General features: G+C 49.5%; 3 protein-coding genes across 3 annotated transcripts; 1 reads left to right on the forward strand and 2 right to left on the reverse strand.

Annotated features, from left to right (window-relative positions):
• Positions 1-15,242: 15,242 nt before the first annotated feature.
• Positions 15,243-17,632, reverse strand: EV422DRAFT_522623 (uncharacterized protein). The gene is made up of 7 exons (XM_053069835.1): positions 17,088-17,632; positions 16,813-17,013; positions 16,614-16,755; positions 16,297-16,557; positions 15,942-16,195; positions 15,745-15,851; positions 15,243-15,656 (listed from the first exon to the last, which is right to left on the reverse strand). The coding sequence occupies exons 1-7, from the start codon at positions 17,558-17,560 to the stop codon at positions 15,460-15,462; spliced, it is 1,635 nt and encodes a 544-aa protein (XP_052927081.1). The 5' UTR covers positions 17,561-17,632; the 3' UTR covers positions 15,243-15,459.
• Positions 17,536-19,971, forward strand: EV422DRAFT_383551 (uncharacterized protein). Its single transcript, XM_053066796.1, has 11 exons — positions 17,536-17,584; positions 17,652-17,870; positions 17,958-18,043; positions 18,120-18,224; positions 18,287-18,439; positions 18,518-18,658; positions 18,721-18,824; positions 18,906-19,138; positions 19,219-19,515; positions 19,583-19,638; positions 19,713-19,971. The coding sequence occupies exons 2-11, from the start codon at positions 17,780-17,782 to the stop codon at positions 19,923-19,925; spliced, it is 1,479 nt and encodes a 492-aa protein (XP_052927082.1). The 5' UTR covers positions 17,536-17,584; positions 17,652-17,779; the 3' UTR covers positions 19,926-19,971.
• Positions 19,972-20,882: 911 nt separating this feature from the next.
• EV422DRAFT_618631 (uncharacterized protein) lies at positions 20,883-22,787 on the reverse strand (the record flags this gene model as incomplete). The annotated part of the gene is made up of 7 exons (XM_053074042.1): positions 22,674-22,787; positions 22,419-22,608; positions 22,224-22,337; positions 21,667-22,149; positions 21,500-21,589; positions 21,177-21,424; positions 20,883-21,096 (listed from the first exon to the last, which is right to left on the reverse strand). The coding sequence occupies exons 1-7, from the start codon at positions 22,700-22,702 to the stop codon at positions 20,883-20,885; spliced, it is 1,368 nt and encodes a 455-aa protein (XP_052927083.1). The 5' UTR covers positions 22,703-22,787.
• Positions 22,788-22,809: the final 22 nt, after the last annotated feature.

Consider the following 22,809-nt stretch of genomic DNA (forward strand, 5'->3'; position numbering starts at 1 on the left):
TTGCGGACGGGGTACGAGCTCCCAAGTTCCGTTATCAACTAGAGCTTGGAACTCTTTATCAGCTGCGAGCTTGAAGTCAGCTGTTTGAGGGGAGGCCATTGCTTGTCGCCAGGTCATAGTGACGGATTGAGGAGTGTCTTTGGTACGCGTGTTGAAGGCGTTTGAGAGGGCATCAATAGTTCGGGCGTTGAAAGCGTCTGGACGAGACTCCCAGATATCCAATGCTTCAGTCTCAATGAGATCAGAGCGTGGTTGCCAGGTAGGGGTAGTAAAACCAACCCACTTGACGAGGTATTCCTTTTGGACGTTCTTGCTGCGGCGTTGACGTTCAGAAAGGATGTGTTCGATAGGGAACTCCTCTTGCGAGGTGGGAGCATCTTTCAGAAGATCTAGGAGAGCAGGATCTTGACGAAGGTGCTCAGGGAGTCCAGTAGATTTGTCGAAGCGAACATCACGTGAGACGGCGACAGTGTCGCGAACTGGATCCCAGACATAGTAACCTTTGGTGCCTTGTTGGTGACCATAGCCCACTAGGTACATCTTGGTAGCACGATTTGCCATCTTTTCCCGGCCCTTGGGTGGAACAACAGTGTGCGTGAGACATCCGAGCTTGCGCAGATGCGCGATGCTCGGGCGGCGACCGGTAAGGAATTCGGAGCGCGATTTGGCATCCGAGGATGCAACTGAATGCGGGTAGAGGTTGTGCAGGTAAGAGACAGCCTCCAGGATGTACAGCCAGAGCTTGCGGGGAAGGTGAGTGTCTGGGAAGATGGTGCGTACGCGGTCCAGCAACGTCCGATTGAGGCGCTCTGCTTTTCCGTTTTGTTGACTAGAATACGCAACAGTAGACTCATGGGTCATCCCATTGTTGTGTAGGTACAACGTGAGCGCGCCAGTGTATTCTCCTCCGCTATCCGTATGTAGGATCTTGAGGGAGACGCCAGTTTGATTCTTGAGCCACTTATGAAAGATCATAAACCTTGCGGTAATAGTGGATGCCTCCTTGTCCTTGATGGAGTAGGTACGGGCGAAATCGGAGCCGTTGTCCAGAAACGCGAGACTGTAGCGCTCTCCGTTGATGCCGTAGATCCGAAATGGACCTTGTAAATCGCTGTGAATCAGCTCGCCGGGTTTGTGTGGCGGGGATGTCGATTTAGGGAAGGTGAGGCGGGTAGCTTTGCCGAGAGCGCATGGATCGCAGCGTGCGCCGGAGTCCGGCGTAGCCCCCACTGAAGGCCAATCCTCTACTATCTTAGGCATAACCGGGAGAATGTGGTTTCCAGGGTGTCCAAGACGTTGATGCAGAAGTTGGGGGGTTATGGAAGCGACCAGTGCATGTGCATTGGGCTTGTAGGTAGTAACCCGTCCTTCTAAACAGTACGCGTCGCCTTTGCGGATCACCATCATGAGTAGGTGTCGGTCGGTATTGAACGTGACGACGTCGGTGGGGTGAAAGGAGACGGTAACGCCGTTATCAGTGCATTCAGCAACAGATATAAGCGGCTGGGCAGCACTGGGAACCAATACAACATCGCAAAGAGCGAGAACGTTGCCGCCGGACGTAGGTTGGATAAGTACGGTACCCTTCTTTTGAGAGGTAATGGTAGTCGAATCCACGAGTCCAATAAGGCGTTGGTAGTCTTGAAGAGAAGATGGATCTAGATCCTCAATATAGGGGGTCATATGATCCGTACAACCGGAATCCACGTTCGCCTTGAAGAGGCGGACGTCGTGGTTGGCTGGTTGGACTTGAACGTGCATGGCATAAGCCATGGAGGCTGCAGCGGGTGCGTCCTGCTTGGTTTTCATGTTCTTGTCCATGATATCCTTGACAGCTTTGTAAGTAATGCAGTTTTCCGACTTGTGGCCGTCCCTCTGGCAGTATTTGCACTGGGGAGGCTTCTTGGTTGCGTCAGAAGACGAGCTTGGGTAGAGGGAGTGCCTCTAGAGCCGCCAGTCTTGGATTTGTTCTTCCTCTTCTGAGGTAGAGTAGAAGTAACGTGGGGAGCGGATGCGCCCGACTGAGGTGTACTCGGGGTCTTCTCGTTGAGCTGGGCGGCTATACAAATCGCGGCTTCTTGAGAAGGACTAAGTCTATCGTCGTACTGAGCCTGAGCAGTGATCAGGGTACTAAGATTCTTAGGAAGGGCTTGAAGAAAATCGGCACAGAGCACGTATTCCGGGAACCCGGGGAGTTGTCCAGCCAAAAGGTTGAAGTGGGCGACAAATTCGGTTAAACCTTGATGGTTAATTGACTTGGGCTTCAGAGCGCGCAGTCTGTGAAGAACTTGCGGCAGATTAGTCCCGGGAATGAAGCGCCTCAACATCGCGGAGCGTAATCCGAGTCGCGGGGGCAGTCCATAGACGTCTTGAATATCATGCCAGGAAATTATGGAGGAGCGCTCGTTTTCAGGAAGGCTTTTCCACCACTGGAGAGCTGGTCCAGTGAGCGCGTTGATAACGAAGTCTACGCATTCGGAAGGCGAAATCATCTCGTACTTCATAATCACGTCAATGTGATCTAGGAACCCTTGAAGCTTGATAACATTGGGGTCGCCTTTGTAGGTGCCGAGTTTACTAAGGATAGTGTTGATGAAGACCTTGGAAGCTGATTTGCCGGCCGTAGGGGGTGTTACGGGAGTAACAGATCTCACAGATGCACTTTCGTGTGGAATTTTAGCGAAAGGAGGGCTTTGAGAACGAGGTTGAAAGTAAGGATGTCGTTCCGGGGCTTTGTAAGCGTATGGGACGGAGTAGGCCATAGCGCGCTGACGGGGCGCATGGGGTGCCGGCGACACAGAGGTCATGTATGGCATGTTTGCCTGGATAGGGCTAGTCGAATAATGAGAACGAGTGCTGTTCACAGGCGACTGAGTGAGCGGGTTCACGGAGGGGACAGTAGGTCCGCCCTGTTGAGGCGCTCGGCCCAAATTCAAGAACGAGGTAACCAATCCAGTCAGAGTGGCTGTTTGATCCTTCATTTGACGCATCTCCTCTTCCTGCTTGACAGGTGTAGGTTCTCGCTGAATGGAATCCATCAGGAAGGGGTCGGTTCCGGTATGTCCGCGTGATTCAGGCGCATCCACATATGGTGTGGTTGCGTCTTTCCATTCTGCAATAGTAGCAGAGAGATCCTCTTTCCTCTTCTTGATCCACAAATTCACCAGGCATTTTGTAAGGCGGGGTAGGTGTTGGTTCACTGCGTAAGTCGGCATGACGGGCTACGCCTTGATTAAGCGGAGTACGTGAGTCAATGCCAGAGCGCTGATTAATAGATTCAGAACTCTTAACAGGGGGTTGTTGAACGTTCTTTCCTCCTCCTCTAGTAGCCGCAGGTAGTGGACCCAGGAGAGCTCCTCCTTGGGACCGCGTGTGGTGAGCGGAGGGCTTGCCGGCTGTCACTGCAGCTGCGTAGCCCTTCTGAGGTTGGGTTGTTGAATCCTTAGGTGGCATGGTGCTTTCTAAGAGAGCGGTGACTGGAGACCGTGAGTTCTTTATCCTGGAACGTCCGCTAGTTGCGGGCGGAGCCAGGGCTCATAACCACTTAGCAGTAGTCGGCAGAGGAAGCAGATGACTGAGCAAACTCTATGTTGTGTGAGATGTAGTACTGTGAAGAATGTATTGTCCTGTGTAGAAAAGTCTAAAGTGTAAAGAGGACGCGAGGTCCGAAGGGGAAGAAAAGAGTGAAGTCCCGTACGCGGAAGCGTGGCGTAAGCGGGAGGGGAGTCACGTGAGGAAATAAACTACGGGAAACCTAACCGGGGACTCGGGAGGATGATACCTCCAACAGTACCTACCGTACAACAAAAACCGACGAAAATCGATACGCTAGTTATTCGACTCGCTATCTACCAAAAACAGCCGCTTTTTGACAGCTCGACAGCGCGTCTCCGCCCGACTTTTCGACAGCCTACCCCTTGTTTCGACACGCAAAAGCGCGTTTTCACACGTGCATTCTGCTGCGCCATTCTTTGACATCAGCACTTTCGTACTCCGACAACCGACTCGTTTTTAGAGACGACCTTCAACCGTCTATTTTAGACACCTTCGCATTTTTCGAGTAATAGCAACTTTCTCAACAAAATGGCAGACGCTAATGCACCGCCAAATAACCCAAATCCAGACCCGAATCCCTATTGCAACCCGGACCCGAACAATCCGCCTAACCTGCCTCCCGACTATGGGGCGAACAACCCGATGTTTACTGTGACTGCCGACCAGTTCGCTATGCTACTTCGAGTTGCTAGTTCAAAAGGTTTACCTATCATAGGACAACCTGGAGCTATAGAGTTCGATGGACGAGATGTACAAGAGAAAATCGACCTATTCTATGCTCAACTCAACGACGCTGGATACGAACCTGACGCCGAGTACCCGAGCATCATCCTAAACTCTCCACACACCACACTTTGCAGTTGGTACAACCCGCGAGATCCTGCTATTGATAGTCAGGAGGAACAACAAATCGTGGAATTTAAACACAAACGATGTATGCAGACATTCATCCAGTATTTGAAACCAAGCATTCGACCACTGCTTCGTAGTATGCCTAGTTTCCAATCGCTTGACATAACCGAATATACTCGATGGAGAGAAGAACCAACCTGGGCGACGTTTACTGAAGAAGTGATATTGCACTTTGATGCGTTTCAAACTCGCCATACTTCCAACAACCTCGAACAATGGGCTCTCAGTCAATGAGACCATGTCAAACTGAACACTGCCAAAGTTGCTGAATTTATCAACAAAATGGCCTATCGATATGCAAGAATCGATGGGGTCGCCGACAAAGAAAAGATCAATCTGCTGCTGACCCCGTGGGAAGACGAACCTGACTTCGACAAACGAGTTCTCCAACAAGCCAGAAGACTCACTGCTGAATGTGGAACCCACTTGCGACCGACTCAGTTACCCTGCGTTAGCCGAGTTATGGAAGCCATCACCGAAGCAACCAATGAAGATGCTGCGCTTTCTCAACTTACGACAGTTATCAAGCAACCCGATTCCGACGTGCGATCTATGACCGTTCAGAAACCGATTCTCACAATCCCCGGCATTACCAACCCGACTGTTAGCGACCAGCTGAACTTCGTACAAGGACAAGTATTGCAGACCGAGAGCAAACTTGACCAAGCAGTACGCGAAATGACCGAACAAATGGCACAGTTGCAGACTAGCCAGAACCGAATCCTGCAGAGCTTGACTCCTGCGACCCGACTTCCGCTGCGAACGATTCGCAAGGCAGTAGCTCAACGAATACTGGCAATGCAAATGTTCGACCCTTGCGATGCGTTTATTGCGATCAAGAACGACACCAAAGCAGATTTTGCAGAGACTTTTCCGAGGTTCAGAACCGAGGGGAACTAGTTCTTAACGGACAAGGACGAATTGCGTACCCTGACAATACGACCATTGGAGTACCTGGACCAGAAATCCCTTTGAACATCGGACGAGGAGGAATCAAGAAAGTTTTCGAAGATGCCAAAGCTGCCACTCCGCAACCGTAACACTTCCGCCAATCAGAGATCCTACAGTCATTCGATCAATTCGTTTATGCTGCGAAACGACGATAAGAAAAAGACCCGTGAAACCTCCGAACGCTCATCCGAAATCCGAGATTATCTTGAAGAACATGCCGAAGATTTGACCTATACGATTCGGAACATCACAAACTGGGACGATCCCATTCATTTCGATACGACTTTTGCTCAAGCCTGCAATCCGAAACGACATGCTGTTGCTGATCCAGCTGACAGAAACCGACCCCGAAGTGGACAAGCACCCGCCAGAGCTGGAACTGATACGGAAGATACAGATGACACCGTCCGAAAGAGAAAATTACCTACCTGAGCCGACCGAGAAAGATTCGCTGGAAGAGATATCCTGAAACCAGGAGAGAAAAAGAAACGCCGTCCGATTGGAGACCGGCCAATTGACGATCGACCTGTTACGCCGATGGAGACTGATACTGAGACCAATACGGATGAAGAACAACCCAAGCGAAGACAGCCGAAGTTCAAGTTTTATCCCGACATTGCAGATCAAGGCAATCATCCCATTGACGCAATCAAACATAGACTCTACAAGAACGTCAATATTGGCATTACTTTCCCGGAACTGATGACTCTCAGTACCGAATTTCGAAAATCTGTTGCATCCGACTTACGACAACACTGTGTACCAATCGACCAGTATCAAGAAAGTATCAAGAAACGAAGTGATCGAGAAAAACAGAAGAAAGCCCGTGACAAACGAGTTGCCGAAATGTCGTTCAACGTGAACGCCATTCAACATGCGATATGCCCTCAGCAGTACCTCAAAAACGTGTACAACATTCAGTCTGAAGGGATGGATGAAGGAGAAGTGATGATGTTTCGACAAACGCGACGGAACATTATAAGACCCCGACTCTGAGTGGAATCAGTCCACACGCAAACGTTAAAATCAACCAGTACTCGAATTCGATCGTTGCATTCCTAGATTCCGGAGCTGAAGTGAATCTGATGTCACTACGTTTATTCGAAGCACTGTACATTCCGATCAAAACGACCATTCCTGCGAACACGACATTGAAGAATATGGATGGGAGACCCAGTCGAATTAATGGTGTCGTCTACGACATCAAGATTTCTATTGGATCCATCAGTTGCTTGACCGCCTGTTTTGTCAGTTCCGAGTCCCTCAGTCATGATTTGATTTTGGGAAGGCCTTACCGCCGCATTACCCGATTAGAAGAGAAGAATTGCGATGATGGAAGTGTATGGTGTTGAATATTCGACCCAGACTCTGCCAAAAGCGCCCAATTCCTCGCCGCACCAGCCAAGTATGGGATTCAACCTCTGGACACGTACTTGAAGACTTCAAAACGATGGGTTCATCCCCAATACCTCGAAGATATCGACATGCTTTACGGACACAAACTCCGACGACCCCTACAAATGCGACCATACATGATCCAATACTCTGAGACAGAAACGGACAGCGAAGAATATGATTCGACAAAAGGAAACGTCACCGAAGAACCGACCGATGCAGTAACAACAGACAACGAACAAGATTCAGAACACGACGTTGAAGAAGCTTACGAACAATCAATTGAGTACCATGTACAAGCGTTTACCTACCGACAGCAGTCAATCATAGACGGACGATATGCCAATGCTATCCGAAGAATCCGACACAGAAGAAAGTCCTGTTTCAGATTCCGACAGTGATTACAGCGTCGATTATGAGGAACTGTTTCAGCCCAGTCGACGACGAACCTATTCCAAATACAACTCCGATTCCTATTCTGAAGAAGAACTATACTCCGTGCAAGTACGAACGAAATTCAAGCCTGTTGCAAAGAAGATCAAGCCCGTAGCACAACCCTTGCCCGGAGGCACTTGACCTGAAGCTTTTTCCAGACCTACGATTACCGAGACACCTGCCAGAAACACTGAACGCAAAAATCGATTCGATGGACGAGAACACTTGCTTACGTTTGGAGACGATTTGACTACCAAAGAACGAGCTGCGTTCTTATGACTATTGCGCAAATACAACATGGCTTTTGCTTTCGACGACAGCGAAAGAGGAACATTGAAGCCACACATTGAAGAACCTGTCAAGATTCATACGATTCCGCATACGCCCTGGATGGTTAAACCACACCGATTACCCCCGCAGATGACGAAGATTGCCACAGACCTACTCCGAACGAAACGAGATGCAGGACTGTTGGAACCTTTATTTGGACCCTACCGCAACCCCTGGTTCTTAGTTCCCAAAAAGAACGGAACTTATCGATTTGTACAAGACGTACAAATGCTCCACAGCGTGACAATACAAGATGCCGGATGTGCGCTGATCGCAGAAGTTTTCGCTGAAGCATTCGCTGGAGGTTCGATTTTGTCAATGGCAGACATGTATTCCGGATATGATCAAGTACCCCTACACCCCAAATCAAGAGACCTTACAGCCATGCTTACGCCATTTGGATTATACCGACTTACCCGACTCCCTCAAGGAGGAACCAATTCAGTAGCTCAATTTCAACGAGTAGTCGAAAAAGTCTTTGAATCCCTCAAACCCGACATCGTCAGCGTATATGTCGATGATACCGGCATTGAAGGATCGAAATACCGAGCCAAGACACACGTGAAACCCAATATTTGTAAATTTGTACAAGACCACATGGACGACTGCGAGAAAGTATTTATTCTTATGATTGATTCAGGACTCACGTTTTCCGGCGAGAAATCAAGCTGGGGAATGTCGAAAGCAAGTTTCGCAGGCATAGTCTGCAGTTACGATGGAAGAGCACCCGAACAATCAAAGATCCGAAAAGTAACCAGCTGGCCCCCTTGCCAGAACCTGACCGAAGTACGAGCATTCCTTCAACTTATTTTATTCTACCGTGCCTGGATCAAAAACTTCGCTAAGAAAGCCGACGCCCTGTACAAGTTGTACAGGAAAAACGCTCGATTCGAATGGACGACCAAGCAACAGACCTGTATGGATACGTTAAAACAAGAATTTGTCGCTGCCAAGATATTAGCTGCGCCCAACTACGAAGAAGATGCACCCCCCGTTCATTATTACGACCGACGCTACACCCATTCCGTGGGGAGCGATACTCTCCCAAGTTGATCCCGAAGGAAGAGAAACACCGATACGATTTGAAAGTGGATTGTTTACCGAACAGCAACGAAATACCTACCCAATAGTCAAACTCGAATTACTTGGAGCCTACAAAGGAGTTCGCAAATTACGAACTTACGTTTGGGGCAGACGTTTCAAGCTCCGAATTGACGCCAAACCCTTGATTCAACTACTATGTAAACCCGAATTCCCCGACAGCACCATCACGCGATGGGTAGCACAGTTAAGGCTATTCGACTTTGAAATCGAACATATCAAAGGAGAAAAGAACCCTGCGGACAGACTTTTGCGAAAACCTTGAGCAGATGATGACACCGACACTGAAAACGAAGACTCCGACGATTCGGAAATGCATGTATTACGAGTCAACTCAGCCACGACCAAATGGAAAAGTGATTTGAATGAAATTTGCCAATACCTGACCGATATGACCGTACCTACGCGATACAAGTACCCCAGCCAACGAAGAAAATTCCGAAACCGATGTACCCAATACGCCCTACAAGACGACCACCTATTCTTACGAAACGGAAGATTGAAACCACCCCTGCAAATCATCGAAAATGAACAAGATCAAGAAGAAATTATCCGATTCATGCACGAAAGCAAGGAAGGAGGAGGACATCGAGGCATCCTTGCGACATTCTGAAAATTACCACAACGCTACTACTGGCCAAGACTGTACAAAGAAGTAAAGGCCTACGTACAATCCTGCCATAACTGCCAATTCAGAGACCCGCGACGTGAATTTGAACCGCTTTACATCAAAATTCGAACGACAAGACCCTTCCAGAAATGTGGACTAGACTACGTATTTATCACGAAAGGAACAAACGCAAATGAAGGAGGAATGATTTTACGAGACGACGCAACCAGTTACCCTGAGGGACGAATGATCAGAGGCAAGCCGACTGCACACAAGATTGCTGCGTTCTTATATGAAGAAGTATTGTGCCAACACGGACCAATTGAAAACCTAGTATCCGATGGTGGACCCGAAAACGTCAACGAAATCATACGACATCTTACCGAGCGATACAATGTCAAACACCGAATCACGACTGCATATCACCCGCAAGCGAATGGACTAGTAGAAAGAGGACACGCCCCGATTATCGAAAGACTTATTCGAACCGCACCGACTCCGAGAGAATGGCCAACCGTATTCCCTGCTGCATTATGGGCAGATCGAGTTACCGCGAAAAGAACGACACAGTTTACACCCTTCTACCTGATTTATGGAAGAGACGCCGTACTACCTATCAAACTCACGTACGAAACATGGATGACAGTACCGAATCTTCAACAACCCATGACAACCGAGACACTCTTATAACACCGCATCGAACAATTCCGATACAGAGACAACGACCTGAAGCTAGCGACTGAGCAACTAATCGCAAGCCGAAGAGCAAACAAGAAGTATTGGGAGAAACGACACCGAATTAGAAACCGACCTTTCGAACCCGGCGACATAGTTCTCCTGCACAACACGAAACTATTGACTCAACAAACCAGCAAGACTGACAACAACTGGTTTGGACCGTACAGAATTACCAAATCCAACGACAACGGTTCGTATTATATCGCAGAATTAGACCAGACACCGATACGCAACCCTGTAGCCGGAGACCGATTGAAGATATTTCGAACTCGAACTCAGACACAACCGATAGTCGACAACCATACCGAAGATGAAGAAGGAACAGACGAAGAAGATAATATTACGGACGAGAATTGATGAGGACATCAATATTCGACAAAAGGAAAGATGTAGTATTGCGCTTTGAACTGCGATAATATTTCGATAATATTTCGACGTCGATTATGCGCCTAGAATCTTCGACGAGCGAATGAAATCACCTTTATACGACAACCTCAAAATACCGTCAAAACTTCCGACAATAAATTGACACACTTGCGTTCCCGACACTCCGACGATTACCAAATACAACTACCTTTACCGAAACCTTGCTTCACGACGACGTTTTGTCCTCGGTTACGACTGACATGCTAAATGTAAGCGTAGGAGAGGATCTCACACATGAAAGCAGCCCCGACCCAACTCTCAACCAACCAGAAGCTCCCACAACGCCCAAAACGCTGAAGAAATCACCTGCGAAACGAGAAAACCAATTTCCGGTGGCCGTATACGCCGAACGTTGCAGAAAACCCCGAGAAAAGATTAGCGATAAGACTGTATCAGCACCAAAATTGCGAATGGAAAAAGGAAACACTACGTAGACCGCCGCAGGAAAAGAGAAAAAGACCCCGACGTAGCTAAATCCTCTAGAGACGACTAGTAGAGAGTTTGGACTTCGACAAAATCCCGTAGCCTAGAAAAATCCACATAAAAACCCGACTGTTTTCCCCAGACCTTTGTACGATACACAAAACCCAGATCAGTGCATGCAGAACACAGATCCCGATCAACAACAGAGCTTTCTACTTCTCTACTCCCGACAACTTCTTTCAGTTTCAGATAGACTTTCAAGGCGCGCTCATAGACCCACAGAGCTTAGACAAGACGACCCCGAGTGTCGCAACTTGTACTTTGCTGACGTTGCCGAGGACTTGATAGTTCCGGAATCTCGTAAGAAGAGCTGAGAGTGAGATTGGATAACCCCGTTGTTTTGTTTTGTAGTCAAACCCGCAGATATTCCCGGTTTCGTATTTCGTACCCGTACCCGTAATTCAAGACCCTTTATTAGAAGAAGGACTCCTTTCAAAGCACCTGGATATTAAGGTGGCAAGACAATGCTCTCGCTTAAGATTTCTTCTTGTGCTATTGAGAGACCGGCAGCTTATTTTTCCCGACACCCGACCGTAAACCCGTATTTGACAGACCCTTGTTTCTGCCGGCCACCACCACAGCGTCGGTTCCCTTATCGGCGAGACGACGTACAGCAAACGAACTAAGCTCACGATCCATCAAACAAATCAATGGAACGGCGAGCAGAGGGTGTTGCTCCCTAGAATCGACCATCGTATGCAACAACGACTGGGCGATCTCATAGCCGACGGTATTGGTCTTATCCCGAGTAAGACCACAAAGGAACAGGTTATTCAAATTGTCAGGAGTGATAACCTCCAGGTTGCGCTGTGCCTCGGCAACGATACGTTTGAACTCCGTCACATATGAGTCCATCGACTTATGAAAAGTCATTCGGTGCAGAGCGTTGAGCGCGTTTGTTTTTGCGTTCGTAGGATAAAAGGCTAACTTGAAAGCCGTCTCAAAATCCTCTTTCCGCACGTCAAGCCTGCATGCGGTGTTGAACCAGGTACGTGCGTCGCCTTCAAGCGAGCTCGAGACCTTCTGCATGTACTTAAAGTCATCAATCAGAAGACCAAAAGTAACCATGAAGTCCGTATGCTTCTGCAAAACCGTGTCAACAAAAGCGGCCTCACGCCGTTTGCCATTAAATAGATGCTGCGAGATCCATGTACCATGGTGTCTACGCTGCTCGATATAGAACGGATCCACCGACCCATCCTGCAGCACATCACGGCGCATTGCGGAGTCACGCTCCAACGTAGCTTGCAAACGATCCTGTTGAGCCTGATGTTCCTCGGCATGTTGATCGCGAACTTCGGCTCGAGCGGCAGCGGCAGCAGCCTTCATTCGGGCATTGAGCTCCCTGACGGAGATCGTCAACATAGCCGTAGCGGGCGAGTTACCAGCAGGAGGTGGAGGAGGTCCACCGACCTGGATACCCTCCATCGGAACAGGTCCCGTCGTTCAAGGAGAAAGAGGAAGGCAAACTTCAACACGAGGTCCGTCAACCGACATTTTGAGCTCCTCAACGATCTCAGCAATAACAGCTGTACCCCCAGGAGTAGTGTCCTCACTCCTGGTAACTGTACTACCCGTTGACGTACTCATGACGACCTTCTGGCCAGTGTAATCTCGTTTTCAGGTTGAATAACCTCAAACAACGACGACTACGTCCAGAATGCGGACAGAAGTACTCCGTTGATGTTGTATAGCTCAGTACCTCAAGCAAATACACACAAACAACTACGTTTTCGAATCAGGTATATGCCTTATGCAATAACCAAAATTCGGGCATAGATTTTCCCTCTTTTGAGCGAAAAATCCCCAAAATCCCCCGTGTCCAATGTCGGCAGGTTTTGGCTGCGTTGATCCTGAAATGGATCAGAAGCGATCAGTTTAAAGAAACCTTTGAGAGGATCAAGAAGAACCCTAACGGCTCAGCTCTGTCCCAAAACTGAAATACTTCTCCTATCCGCCCGTTTTCGCTTAAGTATCAAATTACCAACAAAGGCGATGACGGATTACTCGTTTTCCAGTGATTCAAAAATCCCAAAACGTTCAGCTAAATTCAAGGTAATTCTCGGGGTCGGGAAAAACCTGATCGAGGGTCGTTTCGGTCAAAACTGGGATAGTTTTGCTATACAGAGGTTATGATGGCGACAATTTAGCGCGTTTTTCGATATCTCCGTATCCGTAGGTCGAATCTCTTCGAAACTTTCACAAGTCTTCAAGCCCAGTGTGCTCTACAAGGTTTCCGAGTTTGAAGGGGATCAAATTACTGGGGTAGATTTCCGATCCGCAAACGGGTTACTAATTGGCTACTAGTAAACACGCGTTTATGTTGACTACGTGTCGACCGTTGAACGTATACCTTCAAGGGGTTGATATACCGGAAGAGTAAGGTGTGGATGGCAAACTGTGAATTACGGTGGTTTGTTTAACCACCCAGGTACAAAAAGCAAGGTGGTTGCGACGTATCGGTTGTTCCACTAGGTAAATAACCTAGAGGTCGGCGCTTTTCGACTATAGCGCACTAGGGGCTTCAGGAGTTGCGACGGACGTTGTCCTGGAGGTCCTGAAGGCCATTTGAATCGTCTAGAAGTGTTGTATTGACATTCTGTGACGATTGCTACGTCCGCAATTTTGAGATGCTGAAGTTGCCGACGTGTTTATCTACTAGGAAGCTCGTTTTGCTCGAAACGAGTGGTGCTACCATGTGATGTGGACTACCTTCCACGCGGGTTGTTTAACTGATGTTCGTATACAATAACTACTTTGCTGTAAGGTATTGTAGACCGACTGGGTGTTCGTCGGCTCTGCTATGCGATATGTAGTAAAAGAACTACTTGTTGTGCATAGGAATGCGCGACGAGCACTGTTAAAGGACCCATGAGGTCGGAGTCCATTGGAGAACACTGTCTGGGACATGTCTCGCACACCTGGCGAGACATGTCTCGCTGACCTGTCGTTCTCCAATAAGACCAGACACTCCACATTACAGTAGGTGATGGTTCACTTCGTTGTTGCACTTGACGGGGTACGCCTTGAATAGGCGGAGTACGTGAGTCAGTGCCAGAGAGCCAATTAGAAGATTCAGAGCTCCTAAGAGCTGGTTGAACTTTTTTTCCTCCTCCTCTGGTTGCTGGCGGTAGTGAGTCCAGGAGTGCTCTCCCTTGGGAGCGCATATTTGGGGTAGACGGCTTGCCGGCTGCTAAGGCAGCAGAGCATGCTTTCTGAGTTTGGTTTGTTGAATCCTTTGGCTGCATGGTGCTTTCTGAAAGAACCGGCGAGGGGACACCGAGCTCTCCATTCTAGATTCGTACGCAAATAGCAGGCGAAGCCAGGGCTCATAACCTGTTAGCGGTAGTTGGCAAAGGAATATGGATAGAGAACGGAACCTGTGTATGGGGGACGAAGCCCTATATTGTATGAAGTTATACAGTCTTGTCTGAAGACAGAAAGGAGGACGCGAGGTCCAGGGTAGTAAGAAAAGGGAGAAGTCATGTACCCAGAAGCATGGCGTAAGCGGGAGTGAAGTCACGTGAGGAAATAAACAATGGGAACGCTAACCGGGGACTCGGGAGGATGATACCTCCAACAGTCTCCTCTGACATTACACTGAGCATGCACCGAATACAAAAAGGATCTCATCCAGAACCCCACAGTCATCTGGGAAAACAACCGAAGTGCTACCACACTTGCTATGAACTCAGTTCATCATGCACAAACCAAGCACATTGACATCAGGTACCACTTCATTCATATTCATGAACCAGTTGCATGTAAGTTGGTTATGGTCTAGAAATGATCAAATGCCTTACAGTAGGCAGCGTCACCTATGCAATGATTGGTCCAGGGCCAGACATTGGCCAAGCCATTCAAGCAATGACCTGGTATTTTGCCAACCCTGCATTGTAGCTTATCTCAAGGCATCAGATGCATTCAAGGACCTCCTGAGCTTGTAGGATGGGCAGGCTACCCAACCTCCAGGAGATTGACCGCTGGTCACCTCTTCATCTAGGGATGCCCAGGCAGCTGGAAATCACGCAACCGGAGATGCTCCTGGGCTAGAGCATTCCTCAAAAAGCTCATCAGACACTGCATATTGCCTTACATCAAACTCGGTTTCACATGCATGTACCAAGCACATTGACATTCAACCTGCATGTCACAGTCCATGTATGTTGAGAAATTCAATATGGGAGAAGCCTCTGAGATGTGACTTGCAAACGGGGTGAGCCCCTCGTCCGATTCGCTTAGGAAAGCACTATGGAGAGCAAGGCAACATAGACTTCGGAAGGGAATAATACTGAGCTCATGCGTTCCCAGGTTCTGCAAGTCAGCGATAGACAAATCCTTCAAGAAGGTACGTGCAAATGCATGGATGCATGGACTCTGCACAATCATCTACAATGCTCTATAATCTAAGTTCAGGGCGTCACCGCAGATCCCAGCTATTATGGGATGTGTGCATCTATATCTATAACTCGATAACGCAAGCCTACGAGCGCGCAAGAGATTAGGGAGACTACATATACAGGTCATTTGCCAGAAGCAATCACGAAGTCAACCCAATCTTTCCACCTCCGGTCCCACACAATTTTCGCCGTTCGCTGCTCCGCACGAGTCAGGCCCGAGAAGGTGATTCCGTTGAGGGAAAGTTGCTTCAATGAGCGAAGATCAAGCGACTCGAATGCCATGTACACCTGGTAGTAGTCCGGCGTCACACCTTCATAGCCTAGGTTGATAAAGTGACGATTTCCATTACATCTTTCATGTGCTTATGAAGCACTTTGTAGGCAAGGCCGCGGCGCTCATGTACTTACCATAGAGCATAGGATCGTCCGGAGCCAACGTCACTTGTACACCGCTTAGTAGCAGGTCAATGACTGGATGCTCTCGCAAATCCTTGACGTAGCCCAACATTTGGTTGCTAAGGAAAACTGGTCAGTAAGCCTGCTCGCCGATCTTCCGATCTTCGGACCGTGGCCTTGAGTTGAGAATAAAAAAGGTGTGTCGTTACCTAATCGGGGCGACTTCGACTGCTATATTCTGGTCGATGACGCGCTTGATGAGACCGGGGTGTCGGGACAAAGCAATACCGTGCCCGATGCGTTTTGTTCCGAGAAGCAACGCATCAACAAGATTCGCATCTGGCGCGGGCCCACAGCGTTGAGTCTCGCCGGCATGCAGGACAAGGGGAAGTGAGACGCCCGCCCGTTTGGCGGTGCGCTGGCCTTGTACGAGGGTTTGAAGCACTTCGTCCAGCGAACGAGTCTGGTAGAGAGAAGAGGTTGATTTCACCCCACAAGCGACAGGTCGCGGCGACCGACCCCGTTGATTCGCCGCTTCACATAACAATACGTTTCTAGACTTACCACTTCATGTCCAACCAAATCGAGCGCGACGATTTGATCAGGGTGGGATTTGCGATATTGAATCGCTTCGCCTATGGATGCAGCAATCACGCTATTGTCCAGCGATCGGACCTCTTGCCACACAAACCTTAAATCCTGAAAGTCGGGGTGGGTCTGCTTGAACTTTGCGACGATTCGGCGTACGCTGCGCAGCACAGCCGAGAATGGCTTGGTGTCACCGTTTGCAAGGTACGTTTCCCATTTGAACATGCGGATCTCGACCTGGGCATTGAGATGGGTTAGAGTGGGCAGGAGTCGAGCGGTGCGGAGTTACGTACATAAAGTATGCCGTCTTCATAGAACTGCTGAATCAGTCGCCCTATGTATGCTTCGAACATGGGGTCATAGCGGAGAATGGACCCTAGCATCTCAAACGACATGAGGAATTGGGCCCACGCAGCATCGTCGTTCTTGAATATGCTAGGGACGAAAGATTACCTTCCATATCAGCGCTATTCTCGAAACTCGTAAACTTACTCCCGAATAACACTATTTTGAAGCTCCAAATGACTGTCATAGGCGTTGGCGCCACCGGGAAAAGCATCACGAACTTCTTTGCATGTTGCCCATCCCTCATCTGGGGGCAACCCTGAGGATGAACTGGCGAACTTGAAGAAAGCGAACTTCTCTTTCCTTGCCACCGCTTGATCAAATGTTGGGACCGTTTTCTCCTCATATCTATGGATATACCGAATGAGCAATGAATAGCAGACAGCAGAAGCGCCCAAATCGATGCGCTTTCGATATGTTACCTCACGAAGCAGGTGCTTCCGTGCTCTCCTTCCACCGTGGTGTTTATCAACCACTTCATGTCAACCATCGCCTCCAAATGCCCATGTAAGATCCCGCCTTTTGGCATTTGCCTTAGCAGCGTGTAGAGTTCGGATTCCTCCATCAATGGCTTGGCGACGGGGAACCGCAGGTGAGGGGGAAACGTGCCTGAGACCTGGAACGCGAGGGACTCCGTTGAACGGATTCTGGCCAGAACTTCATCCGCTTTTTGCTCCTTCTCCGACAATATGATACTTCGATCAAAGCGTGTTTCCAGATCCAGCGAGGAGAGCGTGCTGCGGGACGAGGACTCCACAGAGTCCACAATGTTGGCAATTGACCGGGTTGTCAGCAATGGCCAAATGAAGTATAGGGCAACAGCGGCAGCCACACTCTTTTCCCACGGGCTCCACCGCGCGGGCGAGCGGTATATCCGCGCCCATTGGGTTGCCATTATGGAAGGTAGGAAGGTAGGGAGGTAAGCAAGGGGGGCAAAGCGAAATTCTGGCGGGGGCGTGAACAGAGCCTTGACAGCTTTTTTCCAGTTTTTGCTGTTTTGTGGTGTCACGCCGTCGGACTCGGATGAACGCGTCGAAATGTTGTCGAAACGTTGTCAGACGTCCTCGCATTTCAGCAACCCTCACACACATCAAGCGCGGAAACTGTCCACGCCATGCCACCTAAAAAGAAAGAGAAGAAAAAGTCCAAGAAGGATATCGAAAAAGAGAAGCTACTTGAAGAAGAACGGCTGAGGGCTGAAGAAGGTACTCGGCATCCGGAAGTGTCCAACCAGTTGTGCTGAAGAGTTGAACACCAAAAGCTGAATCCAATTCTTTTCGGCGAAACACCAGAAGCACGGCAGGCCGAGCAGGCTAGGAAGGAGCAGGAACTCCTGGAGCGCCAGCAGAGGGAGGCATTGGAAGCGATCTTCGTGCAAGTACGATATCAAGCCACGGACGCCGGAGACCAATCCCGTCGGACCTGGAAAGCTTAACTGATTATTCCCTTTGCAGGATGCTGCTCGCTTCGATTCCGAAGCCGCCGAACTCGCCACATTGACAGCGACGCGCGCTTCCCGACTGGAAGCCATTCTGAAAAGCCGCCGCGAAGAGGCCGAGGTAAGTCCTCGGACCAAGGCGGAGTTCACGTTGACCGACAGCGCTGATGACCGGGGCCCTAGTGGCAAGCGTACTTACAATGCCGACCACTGCCAAATCCTCTCAACGAGCGAAATCTGGTGACATACCTTGACGAATGGGCTGTAGACTCTGAGCGAGACGAAAACAGTTTCTCATTGGAAAAGTTGTATACGGAACTGCCTGGGATTGATATTGCAAGTAGCCCCCCCATGCGAACCTGCTCACGATGCGGCGCACAGAAATGCTCATCACGTTTGCTCTTGCAAAACTAGCTTTGTGGAGAGATAGAGCAACATCTGCATGCACCAGCAGACGGGCGAAATGCCAGATCCGAAGCTCTTGGCAGGGATCTAATCCGAATACGGGAGCTAATTAATGGAAAATGGAACATGGCCACAATGCGGACGCTGCAGGTGCGGTAGAGAGGAGAATCTGGCGTCGATTCGTCACCAGAGCTAACGAGCAACGAATATAGCATATAGATCAGTTCCCAAGAGAGGCGAACGAAAACTTCCAGTTTCTGTCCACTACGAAGGACTACGTCTACGGAATCTGGGGCAACCTTACCAAGAACCCTCGGTAGGTCGAACACTTCCCTTCGCCTGTCAGCGCCCTGACCCCCTCCTGACTCGCGGCTGACCCACGGCGTTCGATCTGAAGCCATAAGGTTATAGAGTTTCCATCCGTTCACATTTCCGCCTCCCTCCCGAAACCACTTGTATTGGCCAACATCGCTATCCGACTGCTTCTCGAAAGTGGCATAACCGCAACAGCAACATATGAGAAGCAAGAGGGCCCTACGCCGATGTCGGTGATCGGCCCCGTGCTGCAGCTTGATCTGATCGAGATGCCAGACATGCCAAAGGTTGTCGACGCGTGGACCATTCGCCCAAGTGAGTGTTCGAATCCCATGTCGCGAGTTTTAAGCTGTAAGGTGGTGGAAGCGACTGACGGATGGCGCGTCGATTCGTAGTGGTGTCAAAGGATGGTAAGATCAAACGTATCACTTATCCTTTCAAGAAAGAAGCAACGGAGGAAGATGAGGATCTTGCTGAAAAGCCCGATACCGCACCCGCCGGTGATGACAGCCAAAGCGGGGCGGATGGGCCAGGCCCCGCTGTCTCCGATTCCTCGCTATGGCCGACGACGGTAACGTTTCAGTTAGAGCCAGGATGTCTGTTGCACAATGGAGTGGCCACGGTGCGGTGGTGGAACTCAAAAATGGAATGGTGGGACGAGGACGGAATCGCAGACGTTGAGATTGATCCCGGTGGGTGTTGCCTTGGAGGCAGGTTCCCATCGCGATTGAGGACAATGATGTACTGAGAATCCATTAGCCAGCGGCCTGGTCAGGTTCAAAACTATCCATTTCGCACCGACGGCCGTCGTGCAGGTAAATTTTCTCCCGAATTACTCATCAGCTTCCCAACGTGGCTCCCCTGTAATAATGTACATTACTTATTGCAGTACACGTATGCGGAGTTCCCATATGAAGACTGGTCCATCCGCCCGATCGCACCGAACTCCGCCATCCTTCACATCCGAGGGCTACTAAACGATCTGGAGATTGAAGTGGGGCCGGGAAAATGTCGGGCGTTGCGGCCGGCGTTGGATTTGTCGCAGCTCGCTGAAGGAGAAGCATGGTTGTTTCCCGCTATCTTGTTCCGGGTATGTGTTTGAATAATTGATATGCGCCTGATAGAACAACCCATGCTACGGAGATTGATGAGATTCAATCGCTTATGCGCTTGATAGAGACTGTCGAGGATAGGAGCCAACTTCCAGGGTCCACCTCCCAACAAGATCGTCGAGCTGGATGATCTGATACTCAAGGTATGGTGTGACGTTACATCGTAACCCTCGGAGGGACACTACAGAAACTGAATCCTTACCATCAAACACAGAACCCGACCGTTGAGCAGTTGTGCATAACAGCAATCAGCGCCTGTTCCGGCGACATCATGTTTAGGCGGAGTCAAGCGAACCACCTGGTATCGAGCTCAAAGTGCGTCTTCCAGTTCCGCAAGTCCAAACCTGACGACAGTTGGCCGCTGCCAGAAGAAGTATGTTCTCGTCGCAATGACTCTGGAATAGAATCCTTCGTAACAAATCATTGCGTTTTAGACGGAATGGCACACATTGGTATTTGACGGCCAATGGCAAGTTGGGGAAAACTTCAAGCAGGCGGGTTATGTCGTACCTCCTGGTAAAGAAGTTACAGAGAACACAACATTCGCCGCTGAAGGCCCGGAGTCGGCCAAGCAGGTATGTACCAAGCCAGTCCACCTTGGAATGCTCCAAATACAAGTGTATTGCGATTGACACACTATCTTCATATGCAAACAGGTCCACGCAACACCATATCACCTTCTTCGGAGTGTCATACAAGACGAAACGACTTCGACTGACGATGATTTCGTACTGTTTTCAAAGACTATGGCCGAGGTTTTGACACTCTCCAGGCTGCTTTGTTTCGCATGATTCGCATCTCGTAATGTACGATACCCTACACCCAAACATACACCTCCCCGCTCCTCCCCTCACATACCTCATGTACCCCAACTGACAAAATCTTTGTAAATACAAAGGAAAGTGGAGACATATCCCCGCATATTGAATGTCCCGCATCTAAGTGCCTTACTGCTCAGCTTTCAGCATATCACAGACCGTCTTGTGCACCTTCCAGTTCTCCACTTGGCATGGACGGGAGCAATACCACTCGCTCTTGCATCTAGAGCAGCGTTGCGTAGCCGTCGGATGAGTGGAACGGTTCGGGCAGCCTGGGTTGGCGCATTTAGGGGTGTCGGGAAGGAGAGTGGAGAGTGTCGGGTGGGTGTACGTCTCCGCAAGGCTGTCATATCGATTCAGCATAAGTATCAGCGGACACAATGAGATTGTGGTTTCACGGTCAAAATGAAGGTCGAAACCTACGATTGGGCAATATCCCTCTCATTTCCAGCGGTTTTCAGCATGTCCGCGGCTTTTGCTCTGACAGTGTTCAAATCAACGTTGTCCAGGATCTCCCCTTCAAGTTTGGGCACTTCTTCCACAAAGCCCATCAGCGGTTTTGCGACACCGCCATTCGGTGGGGTAAATAAGGAGAGCTCCTCGAGGTAGCGGAGAAGGGATGCGAGAGGAGGGAGCTGATCTAGGATGGTGGGAGTGATATGCTGCCGAAGCTGGAGTGCAAAGCAAGGTCAATTCTATCAGAACAGATTCAGTTCGCAAGGGGTCCAGACAAACAGACAACCGACCTTGAGTATGATGGCGTGATTTGTGGGGTTGAACTCATACTTGCTCCGGCATTCACCGTCCAGTAGCAGCGTGTATAGCGTCAGCAACACCTGGAAGCGGTACAAGAATGCTCAGATTTTCCAGATGTTCCCATATGAATCAGTAGCAGCACGCAGTTACTCCTTACCTGCGCCTCCCAGGGGGCAACTCCCATTTTCTCCTCTTCGGAGATCGCCGCCCAGTCCCCGTTCTCCCCGAATCGTTCCACAACCCACTTCTTCCCCACCCGCCTTCGCCTCTCCCATGGTTTCTTTTCCATGACCCACGCCAACGCCACAATCAGATCATGCTTCCCCAATATCCTCGTCATGACGCTATACGGCAAAGCGGAGAGATGCGTCGTAATATGGCGTAGAACGGATAAGCTGGACAAATGGGTACGAAGTTGTTGGGACGGATTGTCGAGAAGATTTGAAGCGGATTGCCGTTCTCCTCTCTCCTTGTTGCTTTCATCGCTCAGCTCTGCGTCGTGGTCCGAAACGCTCAATTCGCTGATCTTCCTAGCGCAGTAGTCGATCAGATCTACGATAGCATCACCGAGGCTCTCGCACGCTGTCTGGTTGTAAAGCAGGATCTCCAGGAGGTTAACTACAGTTGACTCGTGATACAGCTGCGGACATTCGAGAAAGTCGTTCAGCATCACAGCTCTGCGGCAAGGAGACGGAGGTAGGGGAGAAGACGCACAATAAAATAAACGCGCAGGGTGTTCTCCGGATGGATCTTTTTTTTCTTGATCTTGTTCCACACAAGACGTTTCCAAGTATCTATCAAAATTAGATCATAGACTACTGCTTCCATCTAAAGTGAATGTTCAGATTTGTTCCTCGTGCGGCAGAAGCAAACCTTTCTTGGCATCAAATGTATTACGCTATGCCGCACCTTTTGCTCATCGACGATCTGCACACCAACAAATTCCTCGCACATTCTCAAGGTGTTCCAATGCGCTTGTATGTTGAGCTTTTCCACGATGTCGTGGTGCTTCATCCATTCTGGACTTCCAACGTCTTGCAGTGAGTGTTTCTTCAACGACGCAACCAAGTGTTCGGATTCCAAGGCGCCGAGAAGCGGTCTTCAGAGAAGCGAAGAGTGTCCGTTTAGAAGCCGTTCAATGACTACGATGCATTATGCTCTTACCCTTCGTCTCCTCCAGCGTTTGAGATCATGGCTGTGGAATATGATACTGCTACCCACGTATAGTTGATCTATCGGGTTTGTCAGAGAAACACGGTGAGCAGCATGAGAGGCTCTAGAAAGCAAACAACGCGTGGAA

The sequence above is a fragment of the Fimicolochytrium jonesii genome (assembly GCF_025526975.1).
Source record: "Fimicolochytrium jonesii strain JEL569 chromosome Unknown EV422scaffold_6, whole genome shotgun sequence".
NCBI lineage: Eukaryota > Fungi > Chytridiomycota > Chytridiomycetes > Spizellomycetales > Powellomycetaceae > Fimicolochytrium > Fimicolochytrium jonesii.

Excerpts from the sequence above, each read along its gene's own strand:
- EV422DRAFT_522623 (XM_053069835.1), bottom strand. The coding sequence starts at position 17,560 with ATGGCAACCCAATGGGCGCGGATATACCGCTCGCCCGCGCGGTGGAGC. Across the intron at positions 15,852-15,941 it reads GTCGAAGTCGCCCCGATTAG|CAACCAAATGTTGGGCTACG; the intron begins GTAACGACACAC and ends AGTTTTCCTTAG. Across the intron at positions 15,657-15,744 it reads GGACGATCCTATGCTCTATG|GCTATGAAGGTGTGACGCCG; the intron begins GTAAGTACATGA and ends TTATCAACCTAG.
- EV422DRAFT_383551 (XM_053066796.1), top strand. The coding sequence starts at position 17,780 with ATGCCACCTAAAAAGAAAGAGAAGAAAAAGTCCAAGAAGGATATCGAA. Across the intron at positions 19,139-19,218 it reads CGCGTGGACCATTCGCCCAA|TGGTGTCAAAGGATGGTAAG; the intron begins GTGAGTGTTCGA and ends GTCGATTCGTAG. Across the intron at positions 19,639-19,712 it reads CACCGACGGCCGTCGTGCAG|TACACGTATGCGGAGTTCCC; the intron begins GTAAATTTTCTC and ends TACTTATTGCAG.